This window comes from Apodemus sylvaticus, chromosome 23 (assembly GCF_947179515.1).
Source record: "Apodemus sylvaticus chromosome 23, mApoSyl1.1, whole genome shotgun sequence".
Classification (NCBI taxonomy): domain Eukaryota; kingdom Metazoa; phylum Chordata; class Mammalia; order Rodentia; family Muridae; genus Apodemus; species Apodemus sylvaticus.
The window spans coordinates 5,957,864-5,983,697 of record NC_067494.1 but is presented as its reverse complement, the minus strand read 5'-3'; the positions used below and the strand labels follow the sequence as shown (position 1 = coordinate 5,983,697).

At 39.1% G+C, this 25,834-nt stretch overlaps 1 protein-coding gene across 3 annotated transcripts in view; it reads left to right on the top strand.

The window, feature by feature from the left end:
• Positions 1–25,834, top strand: part of Ptprk (protein tyrosine phosphatase receptor type K) — a 510,436-nt gene that overhangs the window by 101,891 nt on the left and 382,711 nt on the right. For all 3 annotated transcript variants that reach the window (XM_052169637.1, XM_052169636.1, XM_052169635.1), the window contains exon 2: positions 10,164–10,286. In XM_052169637.1, the coding sequence (XP_052025597.1) occupies positions 10,164–10,286 (123 nt within the window). The remainder of the gene's footprint in view (positions 1–10,163; positions 10,287–25,834) is intronic.

Below are 25,834 nucleotides of genomic sequence, written 5' to 3'. Positions count from 1 at the left end.
GAATACATGCCAATATTTATATAGGGCATATTTGTGGGGGTGAAACTGTTGGATTAGAGGGAGCAAAATCACTAAGTACTAGTGGCCCCTGTATTGTTACTCCAATCTCAGCCATTCCTTCTGTAAATGACATTTATATTGTTTTTGTCACAGGTTTCAAATGAATAGTAAGGAAATATATAGATAAATAGTAAATACACACACACACACATATAATTTGAGACATAAATTAATGTCTTTTTTGGAAGTATAATTATGTGTCCAGATGTCAATGAAAGTAGTACACTATAATAATATATATCACTTTATTTGTTTTTATTATTTGAAATTTCTGAAATGTTTGCTCTGGCTTGGGGTGAGAAGTGGGGAATGGGAGCTGTCACTCAGCACAGGGACACTAAACTTCAAATGCCACCTCCACGCTGCCTTTGCCTTTCATCTATTATTCAAATCATATTTCCCAGCTTCTCCTCTTCTACAGGAAATTAGAAAGAAAAAAAAAAGCAAAAATTCCCATTTCTATATTCCACTCTGAAGAATGATATTTGCTTTTCTTTTTCTCAGTAAACTTCTCAATTTGATAGATTTTAGAGCTGGTTTTAATGCTTTAGAATAATTTTTGGAGAGAAAATTAATTAAATAGATTACATTGAATCATCCAGTTATCGCACTTTGTGAGGTGATATTTCAAGTCTGTATAAATCTCTTGCTCCTGTTCTGAGCGGTTCTGCTAGACACTACAGCATAAGAGAGTCAACTTCTTTCCATTAGTTATGCTCCATTTTACAGATAGCACATATTTCCTTCTAGATGCGGCGGTCTCCCATGGCTTGACAGTGAAACCCATTGAATAAGAATCACTATGCATCCATCAGCAGGCAGAGCTCTGAGTTTGAGGCTAGCCTGGTCTACACAATGAGTTCTAGGACAGCCAGTGCTTTTCTGTACCAACAGTTTTCCTGTATTTTTCTAGCATGTGAAATACTATATATTATTGCTTTTCCTCATGAGTAGTAAAGATCAGATTTTTTTGTAAGTTTTTTGGTGCATAACATCATTTTAAAAACCCAATTATGCCTCATTTCAAGGCAGGGTCAAGTGTTTTCTGCCTCAGGAGTTCTAGCAGGGAACTGCCAGTGGTGACTCTGGTTTCTGCTTCTTGCTGGAGTTTATCCTCTTTCATCCAAGTCTCCAATGAAGGGCATAATTGTAACCTTTGATTTTCTTTTCTCTTTTTCCAAATTATTAGTGATCTTGCATCACAAATGCTTAGAGCAACCATGGGAATGCCAGCTGATGTTGCCTAACTCAAACCCCGACCTTATAGTAACTTCAGTCTGCACTTAGCTTCTAGGGGTACATGATATCTGGAGAGTTCTCAAATACTGAATATAGAGTTCCTAAGTACTCGGTGAAAGTAGAGTGTAGACGCTCAAATCGAATTGCCTTTGCACGGCAGAGAGACCAGCAAGAGGATGACCCAGGCAGACCAGAATCTTGGCATGGCTTAATTTCACATAAACCTTATTATGGCTGTCCTATTTGACTCTCTCCATTACAGTGGAATGGCGTCTCACGTCCAGTGACATTTAAATGTCTGTCTGTGGCTGTGCTCTGCTGCCTGGGAGATTTTTATTTTATGGGTCAGTCCCACCGAATTTTAACCATATCCGTGTTTCTGAAAGGTGACTACAAGGAGGAAGTTATTGTGACCCATACTTCTTCTGTGAGATGCTTGTTTGCTCTGGGCTTGGCAGAAAGCCAGACTCTCTTCTGTAATACGTAGAATGAGCTAATGGCTTTAATAGTGTCAGCTAGCGTATTGGCTGAAATGATAATGACAGGTAATTTTCTTGTTATAATTTCAGAAGACGGCAGAGAAAACCATAACTCCCTTCTAGTAAGAATATGTTTTAGGGAACCTGGGTAGATGGCTTGCTGAGGAAGAACAGTTGCTGTTCAATTAGGAAGACCCGAGTTCAGGTCTCTAGCATCCATATAAAAAGATGTCATGGCCCTGCACTCTCTTGTAATCCCAGCACTCGGTGAGCATGTTCACTGGGGTTTGCTGATGGTCAGTCTAGGTCAGTTTCAGGACAGACACTGTCTCAAAGAAATGAGACAGAGTGACAGAGTAGGATGGGGTATATGCATCTTCCCACACATGTGTACATACACCACAGGGTATGTACATGCCCACACATATGGATATACATGTACGTATATACATGCATGTATGTAAATACACACATGCACATACATACACATTTACACACAGATACCACACATGCATCCACATACGTAAACCCATATATACCACGCATACAAACAGACACAAAAAAACGATAAAAGACCTGCTTTAAGAAACATAGAAAACACAGATATTCTGAGTTGTATATCTTTCCTATAAATCAAGTTTATAATATTTTGATGGTAAAAGTGTTCCATTTTTTGAAAAATGTGGAAAACAATGCTTTTGCTTTTGTGTGAGATGCATATTAATTTCTGATTCTAGTTTTCTTATTTTTAGAGTCTTAGGTGAACTGTTAATCTTAAGATATGAAAGAACATATTTTAGATAGCTCCTCCTGTCTAATCTAATAGGCTCTTACATCTATCTCTCCTGGAGGCCTGGGTCATGGAATTCTGTTTTCCATGGCTTCAGCCTCTCACAGTGCCCCTTCATCATGAAAAATGAACCATCATCCATGCCTGAGCGGGGTCAGGAGCAACCACAGATATAAGCCAGAACGTGTCCACTGTGGGTGAAGTGAAACCACCAGTAATGAGAAACAAAGCAAAGGCCTGCTGAAGTCTGCGCTTGGGTGGTTTCGAGTTTTACCATAACGCCAATATGGCTTCCGTTGGGAATTTTATTTTGCACTAAACTTGTTCTCAATTACTTTGTTCAGTGGTTTCCTTAAGATTGTGTATCTAACTCTAAGAGCAAAGGATAGGATTTTTGCTGGAATCCCGAAAGGGAAAAGAAACTGGGGCTGGAGAGATTGCTCCATGGTTAAGAGCTCCAGTTGCTCTTCCTGAGGATCCAGGTTCAAATCCTAGCACTCACATTGCGGCTCACAACTGTCTCTAATTCCGGGGGATTAGACAGCCTCATCCAGGCACGAGAAACATCAATGCACCAAAACAAAACAAAACAAAACAAAATAAAACAAAACAAAACAAAACAAAACAAAATAAAACAAAACACCCATCCCCCAAACAAACGAACAAATAAAACCAAAACCAAAGAACAACAAAAACGAACAAAACCCCAAAACATTTCTTATTATGCAATTGGTGTGACAGCAGAAAGTAGTGTTAGAACAAAATTTGCATTATTAAAAACAAAGTTTTTATTTAGTTTTTCTTTTTAACAGTTCCCCAAATCTGTGAGAGTCCACTGCTAGATAAAGAGCTACAGGCTACAAGTGACTCCTGAAAGAGGGCGAATTAGTCTCTCGAAGCGGTGAAGCCCTGATTGGTTATGTAGCCCATGGTCAGCCGTGAAGCTATATATGTACACATACAATGAAAGCAAACTCAGCAGCCTGCATATATGTATATATGTAAGAATAATAAGGAATAAGAGGCTGCCAGTCTGGGAATGGGAGGCATGGGAGGGGGTGGCAAGAGGAAAGGGAAGTGCAGAGGGGAGGGGTATAATTATATATATATATATATATATATATATATATATATACACGTATATGTACATATATACACATACATATATGTTTATAAGATATATTCTTTATTTACATTTGAAATGTTGTCCCCTTTCCTGTTTTCAAAAATTAAAAAGAGTAAATAACAGCCCATAGCTTGTTGTGTATCTTATGGGAGAGGACAAACATGAAGCTAACAGTCCAGTACTAGCTTACCAAACTTTAACCTTAACCCACCCTACTTAAAATTACTAACCAGACAGATGTTTGAACCCGTGGGATGTGTTACGTTTTTTTATTGCTGTGTCCACAATACCAGAGAATAGGCAACCAAAGACGTGAATGCTTCATTTGAACTTTACTGGAGGAGATACATTCTGTCATGGAAGTGGGGGTGTGGCAGCAGGGACATGGGGCAGCTGGTCCTCTTCTATCTATAGCCAGAAAATAGGGACTTGGACGCCAGTTCTCAGACTTTGTTCTCTTTTTACTCAGGCTCTGATCCCATTTCACAGAACGATGTGGCCACCGCTTCAGGTGGGTCTTCCTACCTCAGCGAGCCCAGAAACTCCTCCACTGGCGTTCCCAGTGGTTTGTCTTCTAGGTGGCTCCCTAACTTGCATGTTGACAGTCCCACCCAACAAGGATGCCCTCTTGTTTGTGGCATCAGAGAGGAGGGTGCGACTTCAACATGTGTGAGTTCAGTCTTTGCTCCACAGGATATCAGGCACCACCCAGCCAGTGTCATAGAGTATGATGGGGGCTTACTGTCTCTCTCTGTCTCTCTCTGTCTCTGTCTCTCTTCCTCTTTCCCTTCTTCCCTCCTTCCCTCCATCCCCATCTTTTACTTCCTCCCTTCTTCCTTCCTTTCCCTTCCTTCGGTTTTTCCTTTCTTATTTTCTTTAAAAATGTATTAGTTTTTATTTTTTTTGTGTATGGGTGTTTGGCTGTATGTATGTATGTATGTATGTATGTATGTATGTATGTATGTATATGCATGTATGCATGCTTTGTGCCCAAGGAAGCCAGAAGAAGGCTTTAGATCCCCCAAATCTGGGGCTACAGAAAGCTGTGAGACAGTACTTGCATACTGGGAATGGAACCCAGGTCCAGGCCTGTGCTTTGAACTGCTTTAGCTTGTCCTCCCTGCTTCTTCCTGTGTTATCAAGAGTGAGTTTTATTTATTTACTTTACTATTTCCATATCCAGCCTGCCACCTGCTTTAGGAAAACTGTTCTTCCAGTGTAGTCTTGTAATCTGTTAGATTTTTCATGTATGGCCGCTTTCTTGCTATAGTTACAAGAATTGTGTAGTCGGAACGGAAGGTAAAGGAAAACTGAAGTGTTTCCAAACTGGCTTTGTATAGATAGGTTTTTGTCACTCCTGATCTAGGGCACACTTCCTATTTGAGAACACAAGTGGTAAATCTTCAGGGAAAACTGCTTGTAGAGAAACCTCTCTGTGTGGTCTGGGTTATTTCAGTTGAAAAATGATTCTTTTTATTTGAGATGTGGGTGTTAATTATCTGTGCAGGGTCAAAACTATATAGACCATGAATAAACTAAAAAAATGGCCCAGGGATATAGAAAGGATGTACTTTGTAGAAAGATATTAGGTGTGAGCATCTTTGCATGTGAGGATTTTCACTAATATTTACACCCTTGTTTGGTAGTTATTACTGTGTTGATATTAATAAGGAGTGATTTGAAGCTCAGACAATGAAAATAACAAAACTGTGCAAGTATTTATCCGCACACTATGCTGCATCTGCAGACAAGCTCTCTCCCATCACCTAAGTGTATGCCAGGTCCTTAAAATTCCCCAGGTCTTATTAATTGAGGTATAGGGCATTTGAATGCTACTGATCCGAAGAGAAGAAGAGGTATGTAATTGAGTTTCTTATTCTATTCTGGTTAATTTGGTCTTATTGAAGGATAGTTATGCAGTGAGAGTATAGAATTTTATTTGAATCCTAGACAATTTAAATAAGAAGTCTTACCAATTACCTAATATTGGATTATACATATTGAACCTGCATTCAGTTAGAGGTGGAACTCTAGGATGGAACATTCTGATAATCAATGGGTGTGTTTGAAATGCGTTCTTTACTCATCAACAGGAGTTACTCCTACCTACCCATAAATGATAGCTCTTAATTTAGAGGAAACATGGTAGGATTTCCTTTCTTTTGCAAAGCACTAGGCTGAGATAATATTTTCACATACTAATTAATTGTAAGAAGCACAAAGAGTATTCTTCTGAGTATGGATTGATTATCTTTTTAAAAGACTCATTTATAAATTTGCTAAGTTTTAAATCCACCTAGCTCCTCCGTGGCAGGAATGTAAAATGACACAGGACTCATTCATCCTCCCGTAAAGGCACACATTCTTCGAGTGTACTTGACTATTTCTCATGTGTGTGTATTTTAACTTTTGGACACGGATGGAGGAACAGGTGTTGCTTGTCTTTAGAGCTGACATAGACAAACACTACCTAGGCATTGATCATGTCTGCCAATTCTCATTTTGTACCTTCAATATTCCCAGAAGTATAGAGTTAATAGGAAACAGAAATCTATTTAGACATTCCAGAGTTTTTCTGAGGAACGTTATCTGAAAGCCGTTTCTCTAATTTTCCCAATAAGATCTTGTTCTAGGAATACAAGATCTGCTCTGATCAAATGGAACAAACATCAGCCAAGGGTAACAAGTCTTTTTGTTGTTGTTGTTGTTGTTGCTTTTTAAATCCTTCAAAATTATTTCGGGGAGGCATTACTGGACAGGTCCTTTAGGCACTTGACATCATACCAGTGAAGTTATATTGTAATTACCTTTTTATATTTAATTTTTTATTTTAATTATGTGTTTAATTAATTGTACTCATTACAATTTGAATTGATTCAAATTGTATGCACGTATGGTAGAATTTGCTCCAGATCTATGGTAGGGTTGGGACTGGGGCTGACTCCTGAGGGTAGAGTCCTTCTCTAGCATAAGTAATACCCTAGTGAGCCCACCTTAGTCCCTGCCCTTTCCCCACCAAAAAATCCAGTTGTACAGGATCCGAGGTGTGCTCTGTGCTATGTGTTGTAAGCTGGAGGAGTGTTGCTGCCTCAGTGTATCTTATTCCCTTTTGTACTCCACTTGGCTGCTAGTTGTATAGTTTTCTCAGTGTACCTCTGGATAAACTTTTAGGGGCTTTCATACAACTGTAGATTGAACTGTCTGATTTCCTCTGCCTGGCTGCATACAGTTCATAGCTGTTATTCAGAAACATTTTTTGGGTCCTGACAGTACCATGTTTCTTCATGCGTATGTTACTCTTCCTTTCTCGTTTGCAATCTGTTTCCACGGGCTGCTTTTCTTCTTAGTATGAAGACACAGGGCTCAGGAAAAGACTTAAGCAAGTATTGCAGTTGGAATGGATGAGGAGGTCATTAGAAAAGAATAGTGCATTCCCCTGGATGAGGGGTTGGACATCTTGAAAGACAAACTATATTTCTTTGCTTGGTGATCTTTCCTTCTTTAGGTGTACTTCAGTGAGTGTAGTATGGTTCATTTGGTTCTTTTAGAATTTTGATCATCTTGTGTTCACCTGGACTATTCTGTTTCATTCATCAGTCTAGAGTTTTTGTTATTTATTATAATAATGATAATAATAATAATGCTTATTATTATTATCATTATCATCATCATCATCATCATTATTATCTATCTCTTGTCCCCTACACTTTGTTGTTACTTCACTGGTCCCTAATACCAGATCATGTTCCCCCTCTTCCCTCCTCCCTATTCTTCCCCCTCCACTTTCCCTCCCAGATTCCTCCCTCCCTCCCCACTTGTGATTACTTTCTTCTCCCTCCCAAGTGGCACTGAGGAGTCCTCACTTGGGCACTTCAGCTTGTTGACCTTTTTGAGTTCTGTGGACAATATCTTGGGCATTCTGTACTTTTGTACATTTTTTCCCCTAACATCCACTTATTAGTGAGTACATACAATGCTTGTTCTTTTGGGTCTGAGTTACCTCACACAGGATGATATTTTCTAGTTCTGTCCATTTGCCTGCAAAACTCAGGATGTCCTCGTTCTTAATAGCTGAGTAGTATTCTATTGTTTAAATGAACCACATTTTCTGTATCCATTCTTCTGTCGTGGGACATCTGGGTTGTTTCCAGCTTCTGGCTATCCCAAATAAGGCTGCTGTGAACATAGTGGAACATGTGCCCCTGCGGAGTGGTGGGGCATCTTTAGGGGTATATTCATTCCCAAGAATGGTATATATCTGGATCTTCAGGTAGATCTATTTGCAATTTTCTGAGGAACCTCCAGATTGATTTCCAGAATGGTTGTGCCATTTTGTAATCCCACCAGCAATGGAGGAGTGTTCCTTTTTCTCCACATCCTCTCCAATGTATTGTAATACATTGCCAATTCCAATGTATTGTAATACAATGTAAATGTATTGTCATCTGTGGTTTTGATCTTAGCCATTCTAATTGGTGAAAGGTGGAATTGCAGGGTCGTTTTGATTTGCATTTTTCCAATCACTAAGGATTTTGAACATTTCTTTAGGGAACTTATAGAGCCCACCTCCAGCAGGAAGACAGGGCACCACATGAAGGAGAGGGGCCATCCCACAGGCATAACTCAGACCCATAATTATTCCTGTCTGAAAGAATTACAGGGATGGAAACGGAGAGGAGCCTGAGGAAAAGAAGTTCCAGTGACAGGCCCAAAGTGGGATCTAGCTCAAGGGGAGGGCCCAAGGCCTGACACTATTACTGAGGCTATGGTGCACTAGTAAAAATGAACCTAGCATGACCACACTCCAGAAGACCCAACAAGCAGCTGAAAGAGTCAGATGCAGATATTTGTATCCAACAATGGACAGAAGTGGCTGACCCCTGTTGTTGAATTAGGGAAGGCTGAATGAAGCTGAAGAGGAGGGCAATCCTGTAGGAGGAGCAGCAGCCTCAATTAATCTGGACCCCCGAGATCTCTCAAACAATGGACTCCTGGATGAGGAGACGGGGAAGAATTTAATGGTCTGACGTTTACCACCTGTACATTGTTATTGCTTGCCTTAGAATTTTCCAAGTTTCTCCACACAGATCTCCATGGAAACTAAGCAAATAAACAACTTGAAAGGAGACAGGTTATTGGTTTTTCTCTTGAAGCCACTGCTAGATTTTCATTAGTTGTAATCCATTTTCTTTTAAGATGAGACACACAGGCCACTTCTTATTTTCCCAATGTGAGTAAGCAGAATAAGTTCACTATGCACCCTTTCTAGGTGGGCGAAGAAGGAAAACAATCATTTTCCTTCTGCCGTAGAGTCACATCTGAAAGTACAGAAAAGGGTAAGGATGACTGATGTCAAAGGGGAAAGTCTACTTGTGCTCTTAAAAAATCAGGTCCTTAAGGAAAGGAGGCCTGGGTGTCGTAACAGGCTAATCTGATCCATTCTGTGTTTCAGGTTCTCTAATGTTAAAATTGTATTGAGTTTAAAAATACACTAAATAATCCACAGACAAGCCTGTTCCAGACCTCAAGTACTATTTACACCATGATAAACTGTGATTTATTCACTGTATGAGACATCATAGACACTGTAATTCTTGTTTTGTTTTCTGTTTTGTTTTTTGTTTTGGTCGGTGCGTGAGTGCATGCGTGCTTGACTGTGTACTTGTGTGTGTGTGTGTGTGTGTGTGTGTGTGTAAGGACAAGGTTACTCTCTTGGCCATCTTGGAACTTGCTCTTTAGACCAGACTGGCTTCAAATTCAGAGACTTGCTTGCCTCTGCCTCCCAAGTGCTGGGATTAAAGGTGTGCAACTCCACTGCCGGGCTCACGGACATCCTTTTTTGTTTTTTGTTTTTTGTTTTTTTATGAAGGCAGGGTCTCTCTGTGTAACTCTGGCTGTCCTGGAACTCACTTTGTAGACCAGGCTGGCCTCAAACTCAGAAATCCACCTGCCTCTGCCTCCCAAGTGCTGGAATTGAAGGTGTGCACCACCACTGCCCAGCTCACGGACATCTTTTAAATCAAGGGATTGATAAGGCTAAAACATGAATGTCACAGTTTTGAACTTGAATGACAAGGGAAGTTTCCTCTTCCTATCCCTTTTTTAGCAACATTTTCAGCAGTGTTTCGATTGAGATTTATAAGCCAAGGGAAAGCTTCATCATATATTTTTAAAAATAGTTCAAAACTTCATTTTCCCTTCTAGGGCATTGACAAGTTGAGTATATGCAGTTTCTATATGTACTGAATTTCTAAAAGGAGTAGAGATTAACAGGGGTGTTGAGTATATGAGGTTTCTATTTGTACTGAATTTCTAAAATGAGTAGAGATTAACAGGGGTGCTTTTGACAGTTAAGATCCCAAGTGTCACACTAGGTGCGTGTTTCCCCCTAGCTCTTTCTGTTCAGAGCTTTTCTTATATGGACAAAGGATGTGCAGAACATCACCATGTTCCTCCCTTCCCTTTCTAGGTGGCTGTACTTTTGATGATGGGCCAGCGGCCTGTGACTACCACCAGGATTTGTATGATGACTTCGAGTGGGTCCATGTCAGTGCACAGGAACCCCATTACCTGCCCCCCGAAATGCCTCAAGGTAAGTCACATTCTCCTAATTCAGTGTCTGGGGACTATTTCAGAAAAAAAAAATTATTTTTTTTCACTTTACATGTAACAATAGAAATTTGTTATATTAAGCTTATTAATTGGTCTATTTGATCACATGTTAAAAAAAAATCTTAAAATTTTCTTTACTGCTCCCTGAACAATAAACTATACCCTCCCATATTCTTGGAGATTTCTTTTTCTTTTACTTTTTCTTTTTTTTTTGGATTTGGTTTTTTTGAAACAGGGTTTCTCTGTATATCCCTGGCTGTCCTGGAACTCACTCTGTAGACCAGGCTGACCTCCAACTCAGAAATCCACCTGCCTCTGCCTCCCAGAGTATTGGGATTACAGCCGTGCTCCACCACCACCCAGCTTCTTCAAGATTTCTTAATACAATTTTTTTGTCCCTTAATAAGAAGTCAAAATGATCAAGTAAAACTAGAAAAGCAGGAAAAGACAAAAGCCATTAATAAACACAATTTATAGGAAAATATATTAACCATGAGATTTATTCATTTCTTCGGTCATTTGATCAGATCATTTGATCATTGATTCATTTCTTTGATCATACCTCACAGGTGTGATATAGTTAGACAATCACTAGTCTATTGTCAGGAGATAAATGGTCTCATTTTCCCACAGAACATGAGTGAAGCAATACTTCTATAGCGAGAAACCTTGGAGACAAAATTGTCTAGCAGGGATACTTTCTAAGTAAATTTTCTAGATATGCGCAGAGATCCGTTTCTTACTGATCAAGAACTTGTAGGTATTGACTTGATTTCATGAGATAGTATATTTTCTGATTGCTTAAGACAGGTCATGAATTTTTTTGTGATTTGTGAAAAGCATAGCAAAATATCATATCAATATATACATTCTACTTAATACAATATGGGAGTTGTGTTTTTTTTCAGTTCTACATATTAATTTGGAACTAACTCTAAGTTATGTGTTTAATAATAATTTGAATAATTATAAAAGTCAGAAACATAAACACAAAATTTGAACCATAGTAACTAGGAGAGCAAGTGTTGCTTAGAAAGGAGCAAAAGATTATATATAAAATTATGTGTAAAAAATAATATCCTTTCTTTATGCCTTAAATCATACAGTTGATGTTAATATCTTCAAATAATTTCTTTTGTAGTACAATTCATTTTTTATTATAATTACATAAGGATATCTAAAATTGAATTTTCTACAAATTCAGCATGTCCTTTATAATTGACTGTGAGTTTTAGACATCACCATTGGAAGTGCAAATATCAATTATGGTGACTGATTAAGAAACCTTGCTCGTTAATATGATTCATAAACACAAAAGGAAAAAAAGCATTGGTGATGATCAGTGGAGTAGGACAAGCTCTCAAAGCAAATAGAATAAAATCCAAACGATAGACATTCAGATGAGGGTGTAAATGAATTCAGTGAGTATGTTCTGTGGAATTTTCTTGCATGTTTCTATTCTAAGGTACGCGCTGGGATTAAGCCTTCTATTTATTCTGAACTGTAGCTTTCCCTGTCTGAGTAGGCAAATGGTAATTTTGAGGCTAAGCTAAAGCATGGTTTTCTCTGTGGAGGAATACTTCAGGGGGCAGGGCAGTGTTTACTTCACACCATTTGTTTCTCACCCTTGACCCTGACACTTTGGGTAGACTCACCTCACTTTGTGCATTGGTTTGTAATCTTCTTTCAAAGGTACATACCATATTATCCTGGCTCCTTCTGATTAAAGAAATCTCTGTACGTTTTTCACTTCAGTATTCTCAGTGGTATATTTAGACTTAATTTTTCATGTAATATTAAAAAGGTGGGCTGGAATGCACACATTTTGACTGTTTATCATCAGAGAATAATCAGAAAGATGTTGATTTATGGAAATGTTGCCATTACTAATTGCTGTTGATGGTGGGTAATGAGAGCTGAAGAGAATGTTCAGATGACCTTGTTGGTTCACCTTTTACACAATTACTTAATCATTGGTTACAGTAAAGGATGTTATGCACAGAAATTGAAAGTATTTGATATTCAGCTATATCCTCCAATTAATAACACATTAAATAATTAATCATGCAGAGAAGGGAAAAGGTCATGGACATGTTATTTTTATTTTTATTTTTATTTTTTGCAGAGTGTGGCTATGTTTAGTCTAAGGAAAAGTGAGAGAAGTACCCACATATATTCCTGTTCTATTCACCTATTTTATATACATGCTAATGAAGGTGTGGGCTCACATTCACATGTGTGTTTGTGCATATGGCAGCAACAGGACAAACTTGGGTTGTTCTTCTAAGGAATCTTCCATTTTGGTTTTTGATATAGCATCCTAAGATAGTCTGGAGCTTGCAGAGTTGGCTTTTCCAGCTGACCAATGTGGTTCCTCCTGTCTTGCCCTTTCCAATTAGGATTATATGTTTTCAACCTTTGGCGTGAGCGGAGTACTTTATTAACAGAGGTGTCTCTTCTAGCCCTGTTAAGTTTTCTTTATAAGATATTTTTCTCCAACTTTCCTTCTAGTATTCTTCTAAAGAGCGTACTGAGTATTAATCTGCCAATATAGTGGCAAAGAGGACATAATTAGACTTACTAGATTTTCATGATCTTCCTGGGGACTTGGTTCAGCTGTAAGAACACTCATTCTTTTAGAAGACAAGGGTTCCATCTCAGCACCTGTAGCTCACAACTTTCTGTCACTCCAACTCCAGGGTATCTGATACCCTCTTCTGACCTTTACTCACACCAGGCATGCACATGCTGCATGCACATACATGTATGTCAACACTCATATACATAAAATAAATGCATTTTTAAAATTTAAAAGGACCCACCCTTTTTTGTTGTTGTTGTTCATACAAATAGATTGGCCTGCTTACTTTATTTACTATAAAAAACATAAATAGAAATAAAACCACCAAACCATCCCATGCCTCTGTCATAAGAAGTCTGTCTGTCTGACGCAGACATGGTAATGAACCTTTTGCAGTACTTGGGCATTGTTAATTAGTGATGTTTTATTGGCCATTAGAGGGTTAAGAAAACCAGAAATTGTGAATACACAGTACTAAATACTAGATGAAGAATATAGAAAATAAGGAAATGTTGTCTCGTGACAAATATGCCACTTTAGTGACTGTTTACCATGTTCCAGAGCAGTTCTTAGCTCGTTAGATGACCGTAATGATAACAAGAAGGACCATTAAATGTTTGAAAATAACTTTCGGAAGAACAAAGGCCTCATGAATGAGCCCTGGAGCAAAGTCATATGAGAACAGAAGGAGCTCGTCCTCAGTGGGATACAAAGTAAAGGTGTAATGAGCTCAGCTGCACCAGGGCGCCGTCAGGTGTCGCTGAGAAGAATGGAGAACAAGCGGAAGCATCTCAGGCTACTGAAGACTCAACATCTGCATTGCCCCTTTGTGGGGCAGCCAAATGGACAGCAGATCCGTGCTTGGATATAAGCCTAGCGAGCCAGAGCAATGTGTTCATTCAAAGAACGTATGAATGTATGTAACATCAGTGTTCTTAATAGTTCCAAGGTGTAAGCAGCCTGAATCCCTGTCAGTAGTACAGTGTACCAAAGCCTGGGAGTGTATTCATATAGTGAAATAAAAATTATACCAAAATGCGAATGAATAGACTCATGCTGTAAGCAGCAATATTGATGGATTTCAAAACCACCATAAAGGAATGAAAACAGACATGAGTGTTTCATTAGATGCCTATACATTTCAAAAATAGGCACACCAGTTGCTGATTTAGAAGTCTGTTAGTATGCGTACTTGTGGGAGGGCATGGCAGGAAGGCATGGAGGAGATATCTGAATGCTGGATATCCCATTTACTGACCCAGGGAGCATCTGATCTGCTCTCAGTTGAGAAACTACTGTTTATTTTCTTGTCTGTAACTTATAAGTTACCAAAAGTAACAGAGACATAAGGCTAGTGTTCACAAACATACTATTGAGAAGCTCGAATAATAATTCTAATGTTGTAGGTTAGCATTCCCGAAGACCTCAAATGGGATAGAATCTTTTCTTTTCTTCCTCCTTTGATCCTATCAACCTTGATTCCATAAGTTCATCTTTGGGCTTTGGTCAGGTTATCTATCTCTATCTATCTATCTATCTATCTATCTATCTATCTATCTATCTATCTATCTATCTATCTATCTTTCCATCCTCTAACTATCTCTTCATCTATCTATATATCTATATTTCTATTTTTTGTCTAGTTATCCATTCACCTAATCCTCCCCCATTTTTGCTGTATCTATACATAATCCTCTGAAAGGTGAGGAGCTTCCTGACTGGCGTGGAACTCTTTTTCTGACCTCATAGATTGACAGTCTTTCAATCTACTTTGTACATATGCCCATTGAGATTATTCTATCAGTTTCAATATTATTATATATTTTTCTCACCTGGCGCATAATGTCTTCATGCATATACAGCATTGTTAAACTTTTCAGTTTCTTAAGACACCATTTTATTTTCTTTACTCAAAAGAGGTAGCTTTTATAATATAAGGTTTGTTAGTTTATTTGGTCAAGGGGCTAGAGAGATACCTCAGTGGGTCCAAATGCTTACTGTGAAGGCATAAAGACCTAAGTCCCTAGTGCCTACATAAAAAGCCGTGCATGGCTTTGTGTGCCTGTTAACTCCAGAATTAAAGATGGGACCAGGTAGATCCTGGGGAAATTGCTGGCCTCTCAGGCCAGCTGACACCATGGGCTTCATGTTCATTAGAATAAAGTGGAGTATGAAGATAACGCTGGGTGTCTTCCTAGGGTTTCTGCCCAGACCCACCCCACTCTCAACACCTCACATCCAATAAATAAAAGATTTTGTTCATAATTTGAGAAAAAAGTTCTTATAGAAATCAATCAGATAGGAGTTTTTTTTTTTTTGTTTCTTAAATATTGTCATGAGAGATTTTAGTGTGATCAGAAGATTATAATTATTCAGTAAACTCTGCCCTTATAAGGGGGCATCATCTAATTTTGATATGTTTAAATGTTAGTTATTAGAGAGAATTCTCACTTTCTCCACATTGCTTGCCAGACTAATGTCAGTTCTCCACACAGAAACCTGTTACATCCATGTATAAGAGAAGCCGGAGAGAATGCAGATGGCCGAGAGTGCTAGACATTGTTCTCTGATCTCACACATTTTTGCGCCTGTGATCCTGATCCTCAAATATTCTTTTATGCTTATGACAACATGAAACAAATTCATTTTCCCATTTGACTATCTGTTCTGTTCTAGATGTGAGCGTGAGGCGGGAGGCTGACATGTCATTACATTTGTCTTCCACTGAAATTGTAACTGCTTTTTCTTTTGAAGATGTGTTTCTCTGAACTGATTAATTGAATTTTACTTTAGAGTCTCTGGAGTACCTATTTGACAGTATTTAAAATTATGACTACATTATATTCCACCTTCATCTTGCCTCTTTCTACTGCTAATAATATAAATCATTACATCAAGTTTTTGATTTAAATTGTACATACTGTATGTGATAGAAAAATAATAAAATCTCTAATTTAGATTAACTGGAAGGTTGAAGGAGGAATCCATTTCTATGCCTTGTAAAACTTAGTGAGGTGTAATTCAGAAGTTTATGGCCTTAATGTTTTGAGAGAAGATGAGACTGTATAAGACAGAGAAATGAGCCTGTATATTAACTTGTTGCATTTAAATCTGAGGCTGTTTTCTTAGTTTTTGCATCCTCCATTAGCCAGGTTGTTAAAGATAATGCTTATATTTTTTAAGTACTTATTCGCTGAGGTTCACTGTACTTACATATCCAACCGTGATATGGGATATAGTAGGTTCACTCTACTTACATATCCAACAGTGATATCATGTGTCACTGGTGTTGCCTCTTTCTTCTGCTGGTAGGATGTAGTGAGAATAGAAAGTTTGATGTCTACAATTTAATGCATATGACAGCATTCACAGGGAACTTAAGTTCTGTACTCACTGCCATAACAGCAGTTGATCTGTCCTGGTGTCCGCTCTGAGGAACACTCAGAGGCTGAAGGCTCTAAACTAAAGTTTGAAATTGTTTTTGCTAACTCAAACCTCTTTGTACATGCATGTCTGAGCCAAAAGTTAACTCTAGTGAATGTGTGCACGTGTGTGGTTGTGCGTCCGTACATACATGCATGTGTGTGTGTGTGTGTGTGTGTGTGTGTGTGTGACAAATGCTTAGCTGCATAATGGTATATGTGTGAAGGTTAGGGGAGTCTAGGGACAGCTTTGCGTGTTACTGTCGTGTTTAAAACAGGGTCTCTTTGTTGTTTTGCTGTGTTTGTCAGTCTAGTTGGAACATGCACTTCTAGGGATTTGAATCTCTCCCCCTCTGATCTTGCCAGAGAAGCCCTGGGATTAGACTACATCCAGGTTTATGTAGGTCTAGAGATACAAAGTGTAGTCTCAAGGCTCTCACGACAAGTCTTCCACCCTTGAGCCGTCACCTCTGTCTTATATGCAATTTTTAATCCTTCTAAGAGCCCTATAAAATATGTGATAATGAGTTGGTAGAGGGCATCACTTATTCACAGATGACCCACACAGATTAGTAACTTGCCATAGCACCACTTTGCTTATATTTCATTACAGGCAAACTGACACGTTTACTTGACTCCAGCGTAGATATTTATACCCACTCTCTGGTGTTACTTGATTTAATCTACAGTGGTTTTTCTCCGGACGTCCTTTGGGGCGAGGCTTTGTCCTTTTGTTCGTTTACCTTTATGTTATTTTTAGTTATTTGATGAACACTTGTCATGGGTCAGTCTAAGCATCCTTTGGAGACACATATCATCCTCTGTGTCATGAGAACACATGTGCTGGAAGAAGAAACCCAAGGAGTCTCTGCAGGAGGCCAAGTAAAGTCAGAGTTTGGAAATGATTGTTAAGGCTTTGTTTATGGTGGTGTATTTTAGGACAAGAATTACAGGCTTATTTCAATGTGCTCTTCCCAACTGGGTCATCATTATGTCTGCTGGTACTTTTGCCTTGAGCACAGACAAGAGGGTTTACGATACTCGAGTTGCTTATTAAAAACACAGAGAGTTGGGAGGCAGAGGGAGGTGAGGGAGTAAAAGCCTGTTATGGAGCCCTTGAAGAGTCAGCCACCAAGGAACAGCTGCTTTTTAATGTAAGGATTATTATCCCTACGTACATAAATGCAGCCTGAAGAAAGTCTAAATTACAGAGAGAGGAGGTAGCAGGCTGAGACAGGACTCTTGTCCTGCTCCTCCAGGTACATGATCTATCTAAGTCAGATATGCTACAATATATCGCACAAGGGAACAACTAAAGTTTAGTATTAAAAAAGAGGGAGACAAAAAGAATTATGCTGGCGTCACTACTAGAGAATGTCCTTTTCAAAGTCCGTGTAGCCGTCTTTAACCTGGACTTTAAAATCAATATGTAGTCCAGGGAAACAAAATTACCTCTCGTGGGATGAGAGGGTGACTTAAGCTGTGGTTATGACCTTATATCTTACCTTTCCTAAAATAAACTTGTTTCCTGATGCTACTGTATACTAAGGTTGAACACTTATTAACTTCCAAACAGAAGAGGGACCCCATGGAAAAATAAAAGGCCCAGAGGGAACAAAAGACAAAGAATTCAAATAGTGATTTTGTAAAACTGGATGATATCAATGCTTTCATCATAGCATTGAAGTGATATGTTATCCATATCGCTAAATAGCATAATGCAAAATGTTCATATCCTAGATAGATTATATTCAGAATGCTCTACTGTTGTGGAAAACTGTTGACCTTCAAACCTAATTTCATCTGAAAGAATGACCATGTATTTTAAAAGGCTCTTTTCTAGTGAACAAATTATTGACTGAGGAACATTTTTTTCAATAAAATTTGTGTTTTGTGAGTTTAGAGTCTATGGCAACTTTGAGAGGTCTATAAGATCATTAACTCCCCACTTAGCAATGTAAGACAACACTGATGCCTCTTTCAGGGCTAGGAAAAGCACATTTAACAGGACAGTTTCAGGTAATTCACTAGTTGCTTATGTGTTTCTGATATTTTGGTTGGGAGGCTAGCCTTCAACAGCTAAGCCATCTCTCCAGCCTTGCACCAAATTCTTTAATACTTGCTTATTGAGTATGAAACAGAGTTGGTCATTGCGTGTTCGTGTGTATGTGTGATGTATGTATATGCACATATGTGTGTGCATAAGTACACATATGAGCATGTCTGTGCGGACCAGAGGTCAATGGTGTTTTTCTTGATCCCTTACCATTTTAGTTTGTATAGAGATTATCTTCTGTCTGCATGGATATGCCAATAATAAATATGATGACCTATAGCTTAGGCAGAGAATAGGAGGAGGGACATTTGGGTTATAGGAAGGATTCTGGGAGAAAGTGTTGCAAGCTTGGCACATGGTCCCTGAGCACAGGTAACCAGCCACACGGCAGGGTGGAGATTAAAATGAGTGGGTTATTTTAAGTTCTGATCTAGGAAAAAGAAAAGCCTAGCTCTATGGCTAAGGTATTTGTAATTATATTTTGAGTCTGAGTCCTATTTCTGGGAGCATAGTTCTGGGAGGAAGAACCAGACCCTACTTACATTAGTTTTTTTTTTTAAGTTTATTTATGTTTATTTTATGTATATGAGTACTTAATACATGTATTGCTTGTGGACTGCATGCATACATGGTCCTCAGGGAGGCCGGAAGAGGGTATCAGATCCTTGGTGCATGCTTGTGAGCTGTCATGTGGATGGTGGCAAGTGAACCTGGCTTCTCTGGAAGAATATCAAGTGCTTTTAACTGGGCAGTCATTTTTTCCAGCCTTATCGTTTTTTGTTTTTAAGAAAGTGTTTTTTTTTTTTTTCCTTCCTGTACCTAGAGCTTTCCAATTTGGTAAGCCTAGCTGTCCACCCAGTCCCAGACATCCTTCTATCTTTCCCCACTCCTCAACACAAGGGTTTTTTTTTTTTTCTTTTTTTAAAAATCTTATCTTCTGGGGCTATTGAAATTGGATCCCTGTATTTTGTGGCAAGCAGTCTATGAACTGAGTCATATTCCCAGCACTTGGTGGCAGATTGATATTCAAAATGTCAATTTTATGTGTGGTTTCATTCATCCTATGCTAGTCTTTGTCCATCCACAAATTTATCATGCAGTCTAATTGGTCCAGTTTATATCTCATGTTTGAGTGTGTGTCAATCAGCACCAAGAGGAGAGTGAGTTCCTCCCAGCTGACCTTCCGTCTAGATCCCTTTCCTGGCCAGTATGGAGCCCAGGCTGAGTGCCACACCCCTTTATCCTGATGCACATAGGAACCAGTGAACCATAGGAGACAGAAGCTATAGGAACAGTGGTGGGGAGGACATTGGGTAGAGAAGGAGCATGGGGTGTGATGGAGCTGTGGTAAGACAATTATGGAATTACTGTTTCAACACCTCTGTTGTTTCAAATCTTAAAAAAAAAAAACACCCGACCAAAACTAGTTATTCTTTATTAAGATTCTAAGAAAATGGATGAAAACTTCATACCTATTTCAAGGATTTTACCTACATTATTTCTAGGTGTAAACATTCTAGCTCCTAAATCAAGTCTTCACACTTGCCTGGAATCAGCCAGCATTTCTTGAGCTGGGATTCTATGAATTAGACTAGGCCCTGTTCCTGGTTGCATAAGGGCTTTATTGATTGATTCCACATGAAAGTACTGTTTTCATTCCTATGACAGGCTTATCATTCCAGTTTTGGTCAGGATGTAGTACTCTGCAAACCGCAAACACTTCAGTTGCACAATTGACTATCTTGTTACATTTGTGACAGGAGAAGGCAGACTCTTATGGTACTTGTTCTGTTAAACAGCTTATCATAGAAAGTTTTTGAAAAACAAAACAAAACTGGAGTTGAAAATATGATTTTTTTTTAAATTTCTGAAGGATTACTTTTAAAAAAGTCAATGTTTCATGGAAGATTAATGCCAAACAAACCATTTAAAGAAAAACAGAATTAGCCTTTACTGTATACAAAGCCCTGAGTTAGATCTTTCATTTGGGTTTGTAGTAAGCTTTTATATGTATATATATATAGGTGTGCACGCTAGGGCACGCGTCCGCGCGCCCACACAGACACACACAGACACATACACAGACACAGTTGAGGCTGTGGTTGGCTCTTGGGTTTAGGGACTGCAGTTTGTTCTGTGAAGACAGCTCTCTGGGGACCGTGAACACACTGAGCTTGTGTCACATGAAGCTCTTCTTCCTGTCACTCTTACAGGAGCGCTGCACGCAGACAATAATAGCTTCACTCTTTTAGCATTCTGGCTTATTCAGGTAGGCAGTGGACTCTGTGGCTGCCCAAAGTACCTTAAGTACAGCAATTTAAGAGAAGCTATATAAGACAAACTATGCACGAAAAGATATGTAATTAGGCTATGGCCATTCAGTACTCCGACTCCGACTTCATCTTAAGAGTGTTAGCTACTGAATTTTGCAGAGAAGCCTGGAGTGTAAGTAACTTCAGGGGTTAGCCAGTTGACTAACACAGCGGCCTAAGGGTTCAAGAACCAGGGGAGAGGAAGAGACTGGAGGAGGGGAGGGTAAGGAGAGGAAAGGGTTATCCACCAGAGTCATTCAGCTAGGATAAAGGCTTTTGAAGGAAGTCCATTGCTTCCCTTTGGAACTATTTTTTTTTAAAACTGATCAAATTTTATCTTTCTCTGATTTCTTTCACAATGTGAAGCGGAAACTATTTTTTTATATTGAATAAAATCTTCATTTACATTTCCAGTGGTAAAACCTTTCCCGGTTTCCCCCTCCCCAAAACCCCCCAACTCCTCCTCCCACCCCCTGCCCCCAAGTATATGCCCCTCCACCCGAACCACTCCCACCTCCCCCACCCCATTTCCCTTTGTTGGGGCCTTCACAGGACTAAGGACCTCTCCTCCCACTGATGCCCAACAAGGCATTTCTCTGCCACATTTTTGGCTGGAACCATGTGTACCCTTTGATTGATGGCTTAGTCCCTGGGAGTCCTGGGGTGTCTGGGTGACCAACATCATCGTTCTTCCCATGGGGCTATGAACCCCTTCAGCTCCTCTGGACCATCCTCCAGCTCCTCCATTGGGGACCCCACGCCCAGACCAATGGTTGGCTGCTAGCATCTGCAAGCAGAGACTTGTTTGAAGGATAAAGATGCTCTCTATTTTCCCTTGCATTCATGTCTTGCTTATTTTAAAAGAATTCTACTTGCTCTCAAACATTTGTTCCTGAAAATCAGATGTTCTTGGTACGCATGCTAACAGTAGTGAGTTTTCTGATTATTTTATCACTAGTTCTTTGTTTGTTTGTTTTGTTTCAGTGGGTATTAATTGAACATGCCATTTGTACTGTTTACTACTGCACCACACTCTCATTTCTAGTCATCCAAATGAAAAAAAAATTGAAATGTGCTATATTTCTAACCCAAGGCATGTAGCTGGAATATACCATCTATGATAAAAAAAAAAAAAAAGGAGATGGTCTTGTCTTGGAAAGAAACAGCCCTTATCTCAAAGGGATGGAAGTCATGGTTTATGCTGGTTCGAGTATAAATGACCATGTCCTGGCGGACACATTTAGGTCTCCCCAAATACAGTGTTTCAACATGGAAGCAGTTTTGTGGTGTTTTATAGTAACAGAGCAAGGAGCGTCATGGATCAAGACTTTAAAAAGTGCCTTGATGGGAACATCTGAGAAGAAAGTTCCAGTAAGACTGAGACTCTCCCTACAGGCCTCAGATACTACTGATGACACCTTAGCTTGTGGGTTAGCGGAAGTCACGGGTCTGATATGATAAGGGATCCCACTAGGTTTTTTATGTAATAGTCACTGGATGTTAGATCTGACCCAGAGCTGGGTGAGGAATTCAGGGGTCTAAAACTGTTCAGAGATAAAGTGTAATTAGGCTCTGAGTCTGTAGCCTCCTAGTCTCTCCAAACCACTGTGGTTCCTGTCAGGCAGCCAGTCTTCGCAGGCAGATGCTCCTTCCCAGAACTTTCATTCATAGCCTCACAGTTAAAATATTTTCTATCGTAAACGCTCACTATTTTTATTTCAAGATTGCTTTCTATGGAAGCTTGCTGACAGTTTAAGAAAAGTGGTGTTGAGATTTTTTTTTTAATTTTTTAATTTTTAAAATTTTAATTAATTAATTTATTTATTTATGTTTTATATCACAGAAAGACTGGAGAGTGACTACAGGGGGTGAGCCTGTTGCTTTAGTCAGTCAGTATTATATAGTACATACATCCTCTTTGTAATCACTCAGCATTTCAAAATATTGATGGTGCTTGGTTATTATCTCTTCTATTTTCTGTTCCCTGCCCCTTCTTCATTGTTGGGAAATGAACATTGAATTTTGTGGCATTTTTCTTATCACTGGGTAACACAACCAGGAAGTCGTTAGCTGTGTTTGAGTGCTACTACTCATAACATTAACAGTAAAGTGAAGTCGGGCGGTGGTGGCGCACGCCTTTAGTCCCAGCACTTGGGAGGTAGAAGCAGACAGATCTCTGACTTCGAGGCCAGCCTGGTCTACAGAGTGAGTTCTAGAACAGCCAGGGCTACACAGAGAAACCCTGTCTCAGACAGTGTGAGAGTTAAAGGACACAGCACTATTGACTTCTGTTCAGTTTAGTCATGACATATGGATAGTTGCTTACGGTTTAATAAATAACTATTGCCTGCATAGCTCAGAACCTGAAAAAAATGTAAATGAGCTTTTGTTAGCTTTCCCACTTCAATAGCATGTATCAGTTATCTTGCAATCCTGAGTCGTTTGAATATGTTAACATATTGAATAACAATATTATCAAAGAAAAGCTTGAGTACTTTAGATCAGGGCTTTAATTTAATAGAGTGAAATATAACTGTAGTGGAAGATCATACCATTATTCCATGGCTTGCGTTTATCCATTTTCTGCTGACTACTTGACATCTGATTTATATCTTTTGGTTACTGTGGCTAACAAAGTTACAGTTGAACTTGTGACACATTGCTGTGTGATGCAAAGGTGAGCAAAAACAATGATTTTGATTACTATAGCCAGGTTTTTCTTTCCAAGGAAACCCATTACTAGTGAAACTAAGAACCGGGATTCTTTTTAGCTGGGTACCATTGACTTTTTAATCATTTAGTCCATTTTAAAATCGGTGAAGTCAAGGTGGAATGTTGCGGTTACGTGTCACTATCTGGTGCTGAAGGTCCCCTTTCTCTCTAGTCAGGAAAGTCCAGCTTTCTTGTTACTCTGAGTACGCAGCCTGGACAGTTTCTTACTAAGCCAGTAACAGTTGTCCAAAGATGCTTGGGATTCTTTTAGCTTCATATCTCTGTGTGGGAACTGGATGACTGAATGAGCATTAGCAGAGTAGACCGAACAAGGAGAAACAAGGACTGCTTTGAAATATTCACCGTCCTCCTGTCTCAGCACAGATTATTTATGTCTGGAATGATTGCGTGCTATAATTGAGTGAGGCTGTGTTCATTGCCCGTGTTTTTGTGTCAACATTCCCAATCCCATATGCATCACAAACCTCATTTGATAGTAATAGAAAAAGCCTTAACTTACTGAAATAAACATACCACATGCAAGAGGTAATCCAGAGATCGCTGCTGATCTTTATTTTCCTAAACAGATAGTTTATAAATAAGCTGAAACAGAGACTAGATGAACCAACATTTGAGACCATATTATCTTGTTTTGGTGTTTTATTGAGACATTTAACCTTTCTGAGGGTCTACTTTGTCATAAGTAAATTAGAAATAACACAGTTCACATTTGCTCTCTCGTTTGGTTACACCCATAAGATTTAAACATTTGTGCAGCATCTGTGAGCATTGGAGTGTGCTGTTGTTTTGTAATAAATCTTATTCACCTTTTCCCCTTTGGCTTCAGGGTGACATGGCTGGTTAGTAATCTCATTAATCTGTAAGAAATTGATTTGGATTCCTCTCTCTTATTTTAGCCTAGAATAATGTCCTTGCCCATTATGGGTTTTCAGTGGACCATTAGGAATTACTTTATGTCTAATTCAGACATTATCCTGTCCATGTGATTTTTGACCATATATAGGCACTTTAGACTGACACTGCTAACGATGCCTGAAGATGATTTTTGAAAATGATGTAGTAGCTTAGTTTGGGTCACTGAATCTCATTGTGCATAATGATCGTTGTTTTTTTCCCTTTATGGACTATAATTTTTCTACTCTGCTCATGTATTTGTCTGTTATCTTTTACTCCCTCCATTAAAGGCGATGTCTTTCTACAGGATCTTCCCCGCAAATATTTACTTTCATTCCCCCTACTTCCTAGACTACTAGCCACATTCAGAGTTTAAAGAATCCAGAGTCTTTTATTTTTCAATCAAAACAAAACAAAAGATGATTTTTTAGGAATCTTTTTCTCTTTCAAGAATAAAGTTCGTAGTTTTTGTTCTTTCTTTCTTTTGGTTATTATGTAATTTTTTTGATTTTCTACATCTCTGTCATGGAAAGACCCATTTGTTGAAGTTGGGAAGTCTCTTCTCTCCTTACTTCTCAGCATCATCCTTCAGAAAACTTCACCAAATTGCTTTGAGGTCCACTGTGCTTGTTATATCCTATAAGTCATGGATATTTGTTCTGAGTTAGGTCCAATGTAAAACAAACAACCACACAAACATTCTTAAATAGCAGAATATTCCATAGTGAACATTGCTGAACATTGAAATATGCTCTGAGGCAGTTTGTTGGTCTCTGTAATGAACAACCTATAAGAAAAGAATAAAACTTTGACTCTAACCTAACCAACTGGTGTTATGAGGGAATGCATAGCAAACCCCTATTTTCAAAATATGCAAATGCGTGCATTCTGTAAAGGATTTTGTATTTCAGGAAATACTAGCAGAGCTCCCTTTTCTTCAGTGCCTGTGTAGAGGAAAGACAGATCCTGTGACACACACCTAAGTGCTTTTTACTTTTCCATTTTCAATATTGCATTTACTTATTTACTCTGTGTATGTGCACATGCAGGATGTCAGGGCATAACTTATGGGAGCCATTTTCTCCTTTTACCTTGTGGGTGCCAAGGATTAAGCCCAGTCATCAGGGCCTCAGACAATATACAGATAATATAACCTCCAATCCTCCTTCCTGTCATAAGCTGGAGTTATCACAGAGAAAGGAGATTTAGTTGAGAAAATGCCTCCATGAGATCCAGCTGTGGGGCATTTACTCAATTAGTGATCAAAGGGGGAGGGTCCCTTGTGGGTGGTGCCATCCCTGGGCTGGTGGTTTTGGGTTCTATAAGAGAGCAGGCTGAGCAAGCCAGGGGAAGCAAGCCAGTAAGAAACATCCCTCCATGGCCTCTGCATCAGCTCCTGCTTCCTGACCTGCTTGAGTTCCACTCCTGACTTCCCTTGGTGGTCAATACAAATTTGGAAGGTATAAGTTGAATAAACCCTTTCCTCCCCAACTTGCTTCTTGGTCATGATGTTTGTGCAGGAATAGAAAC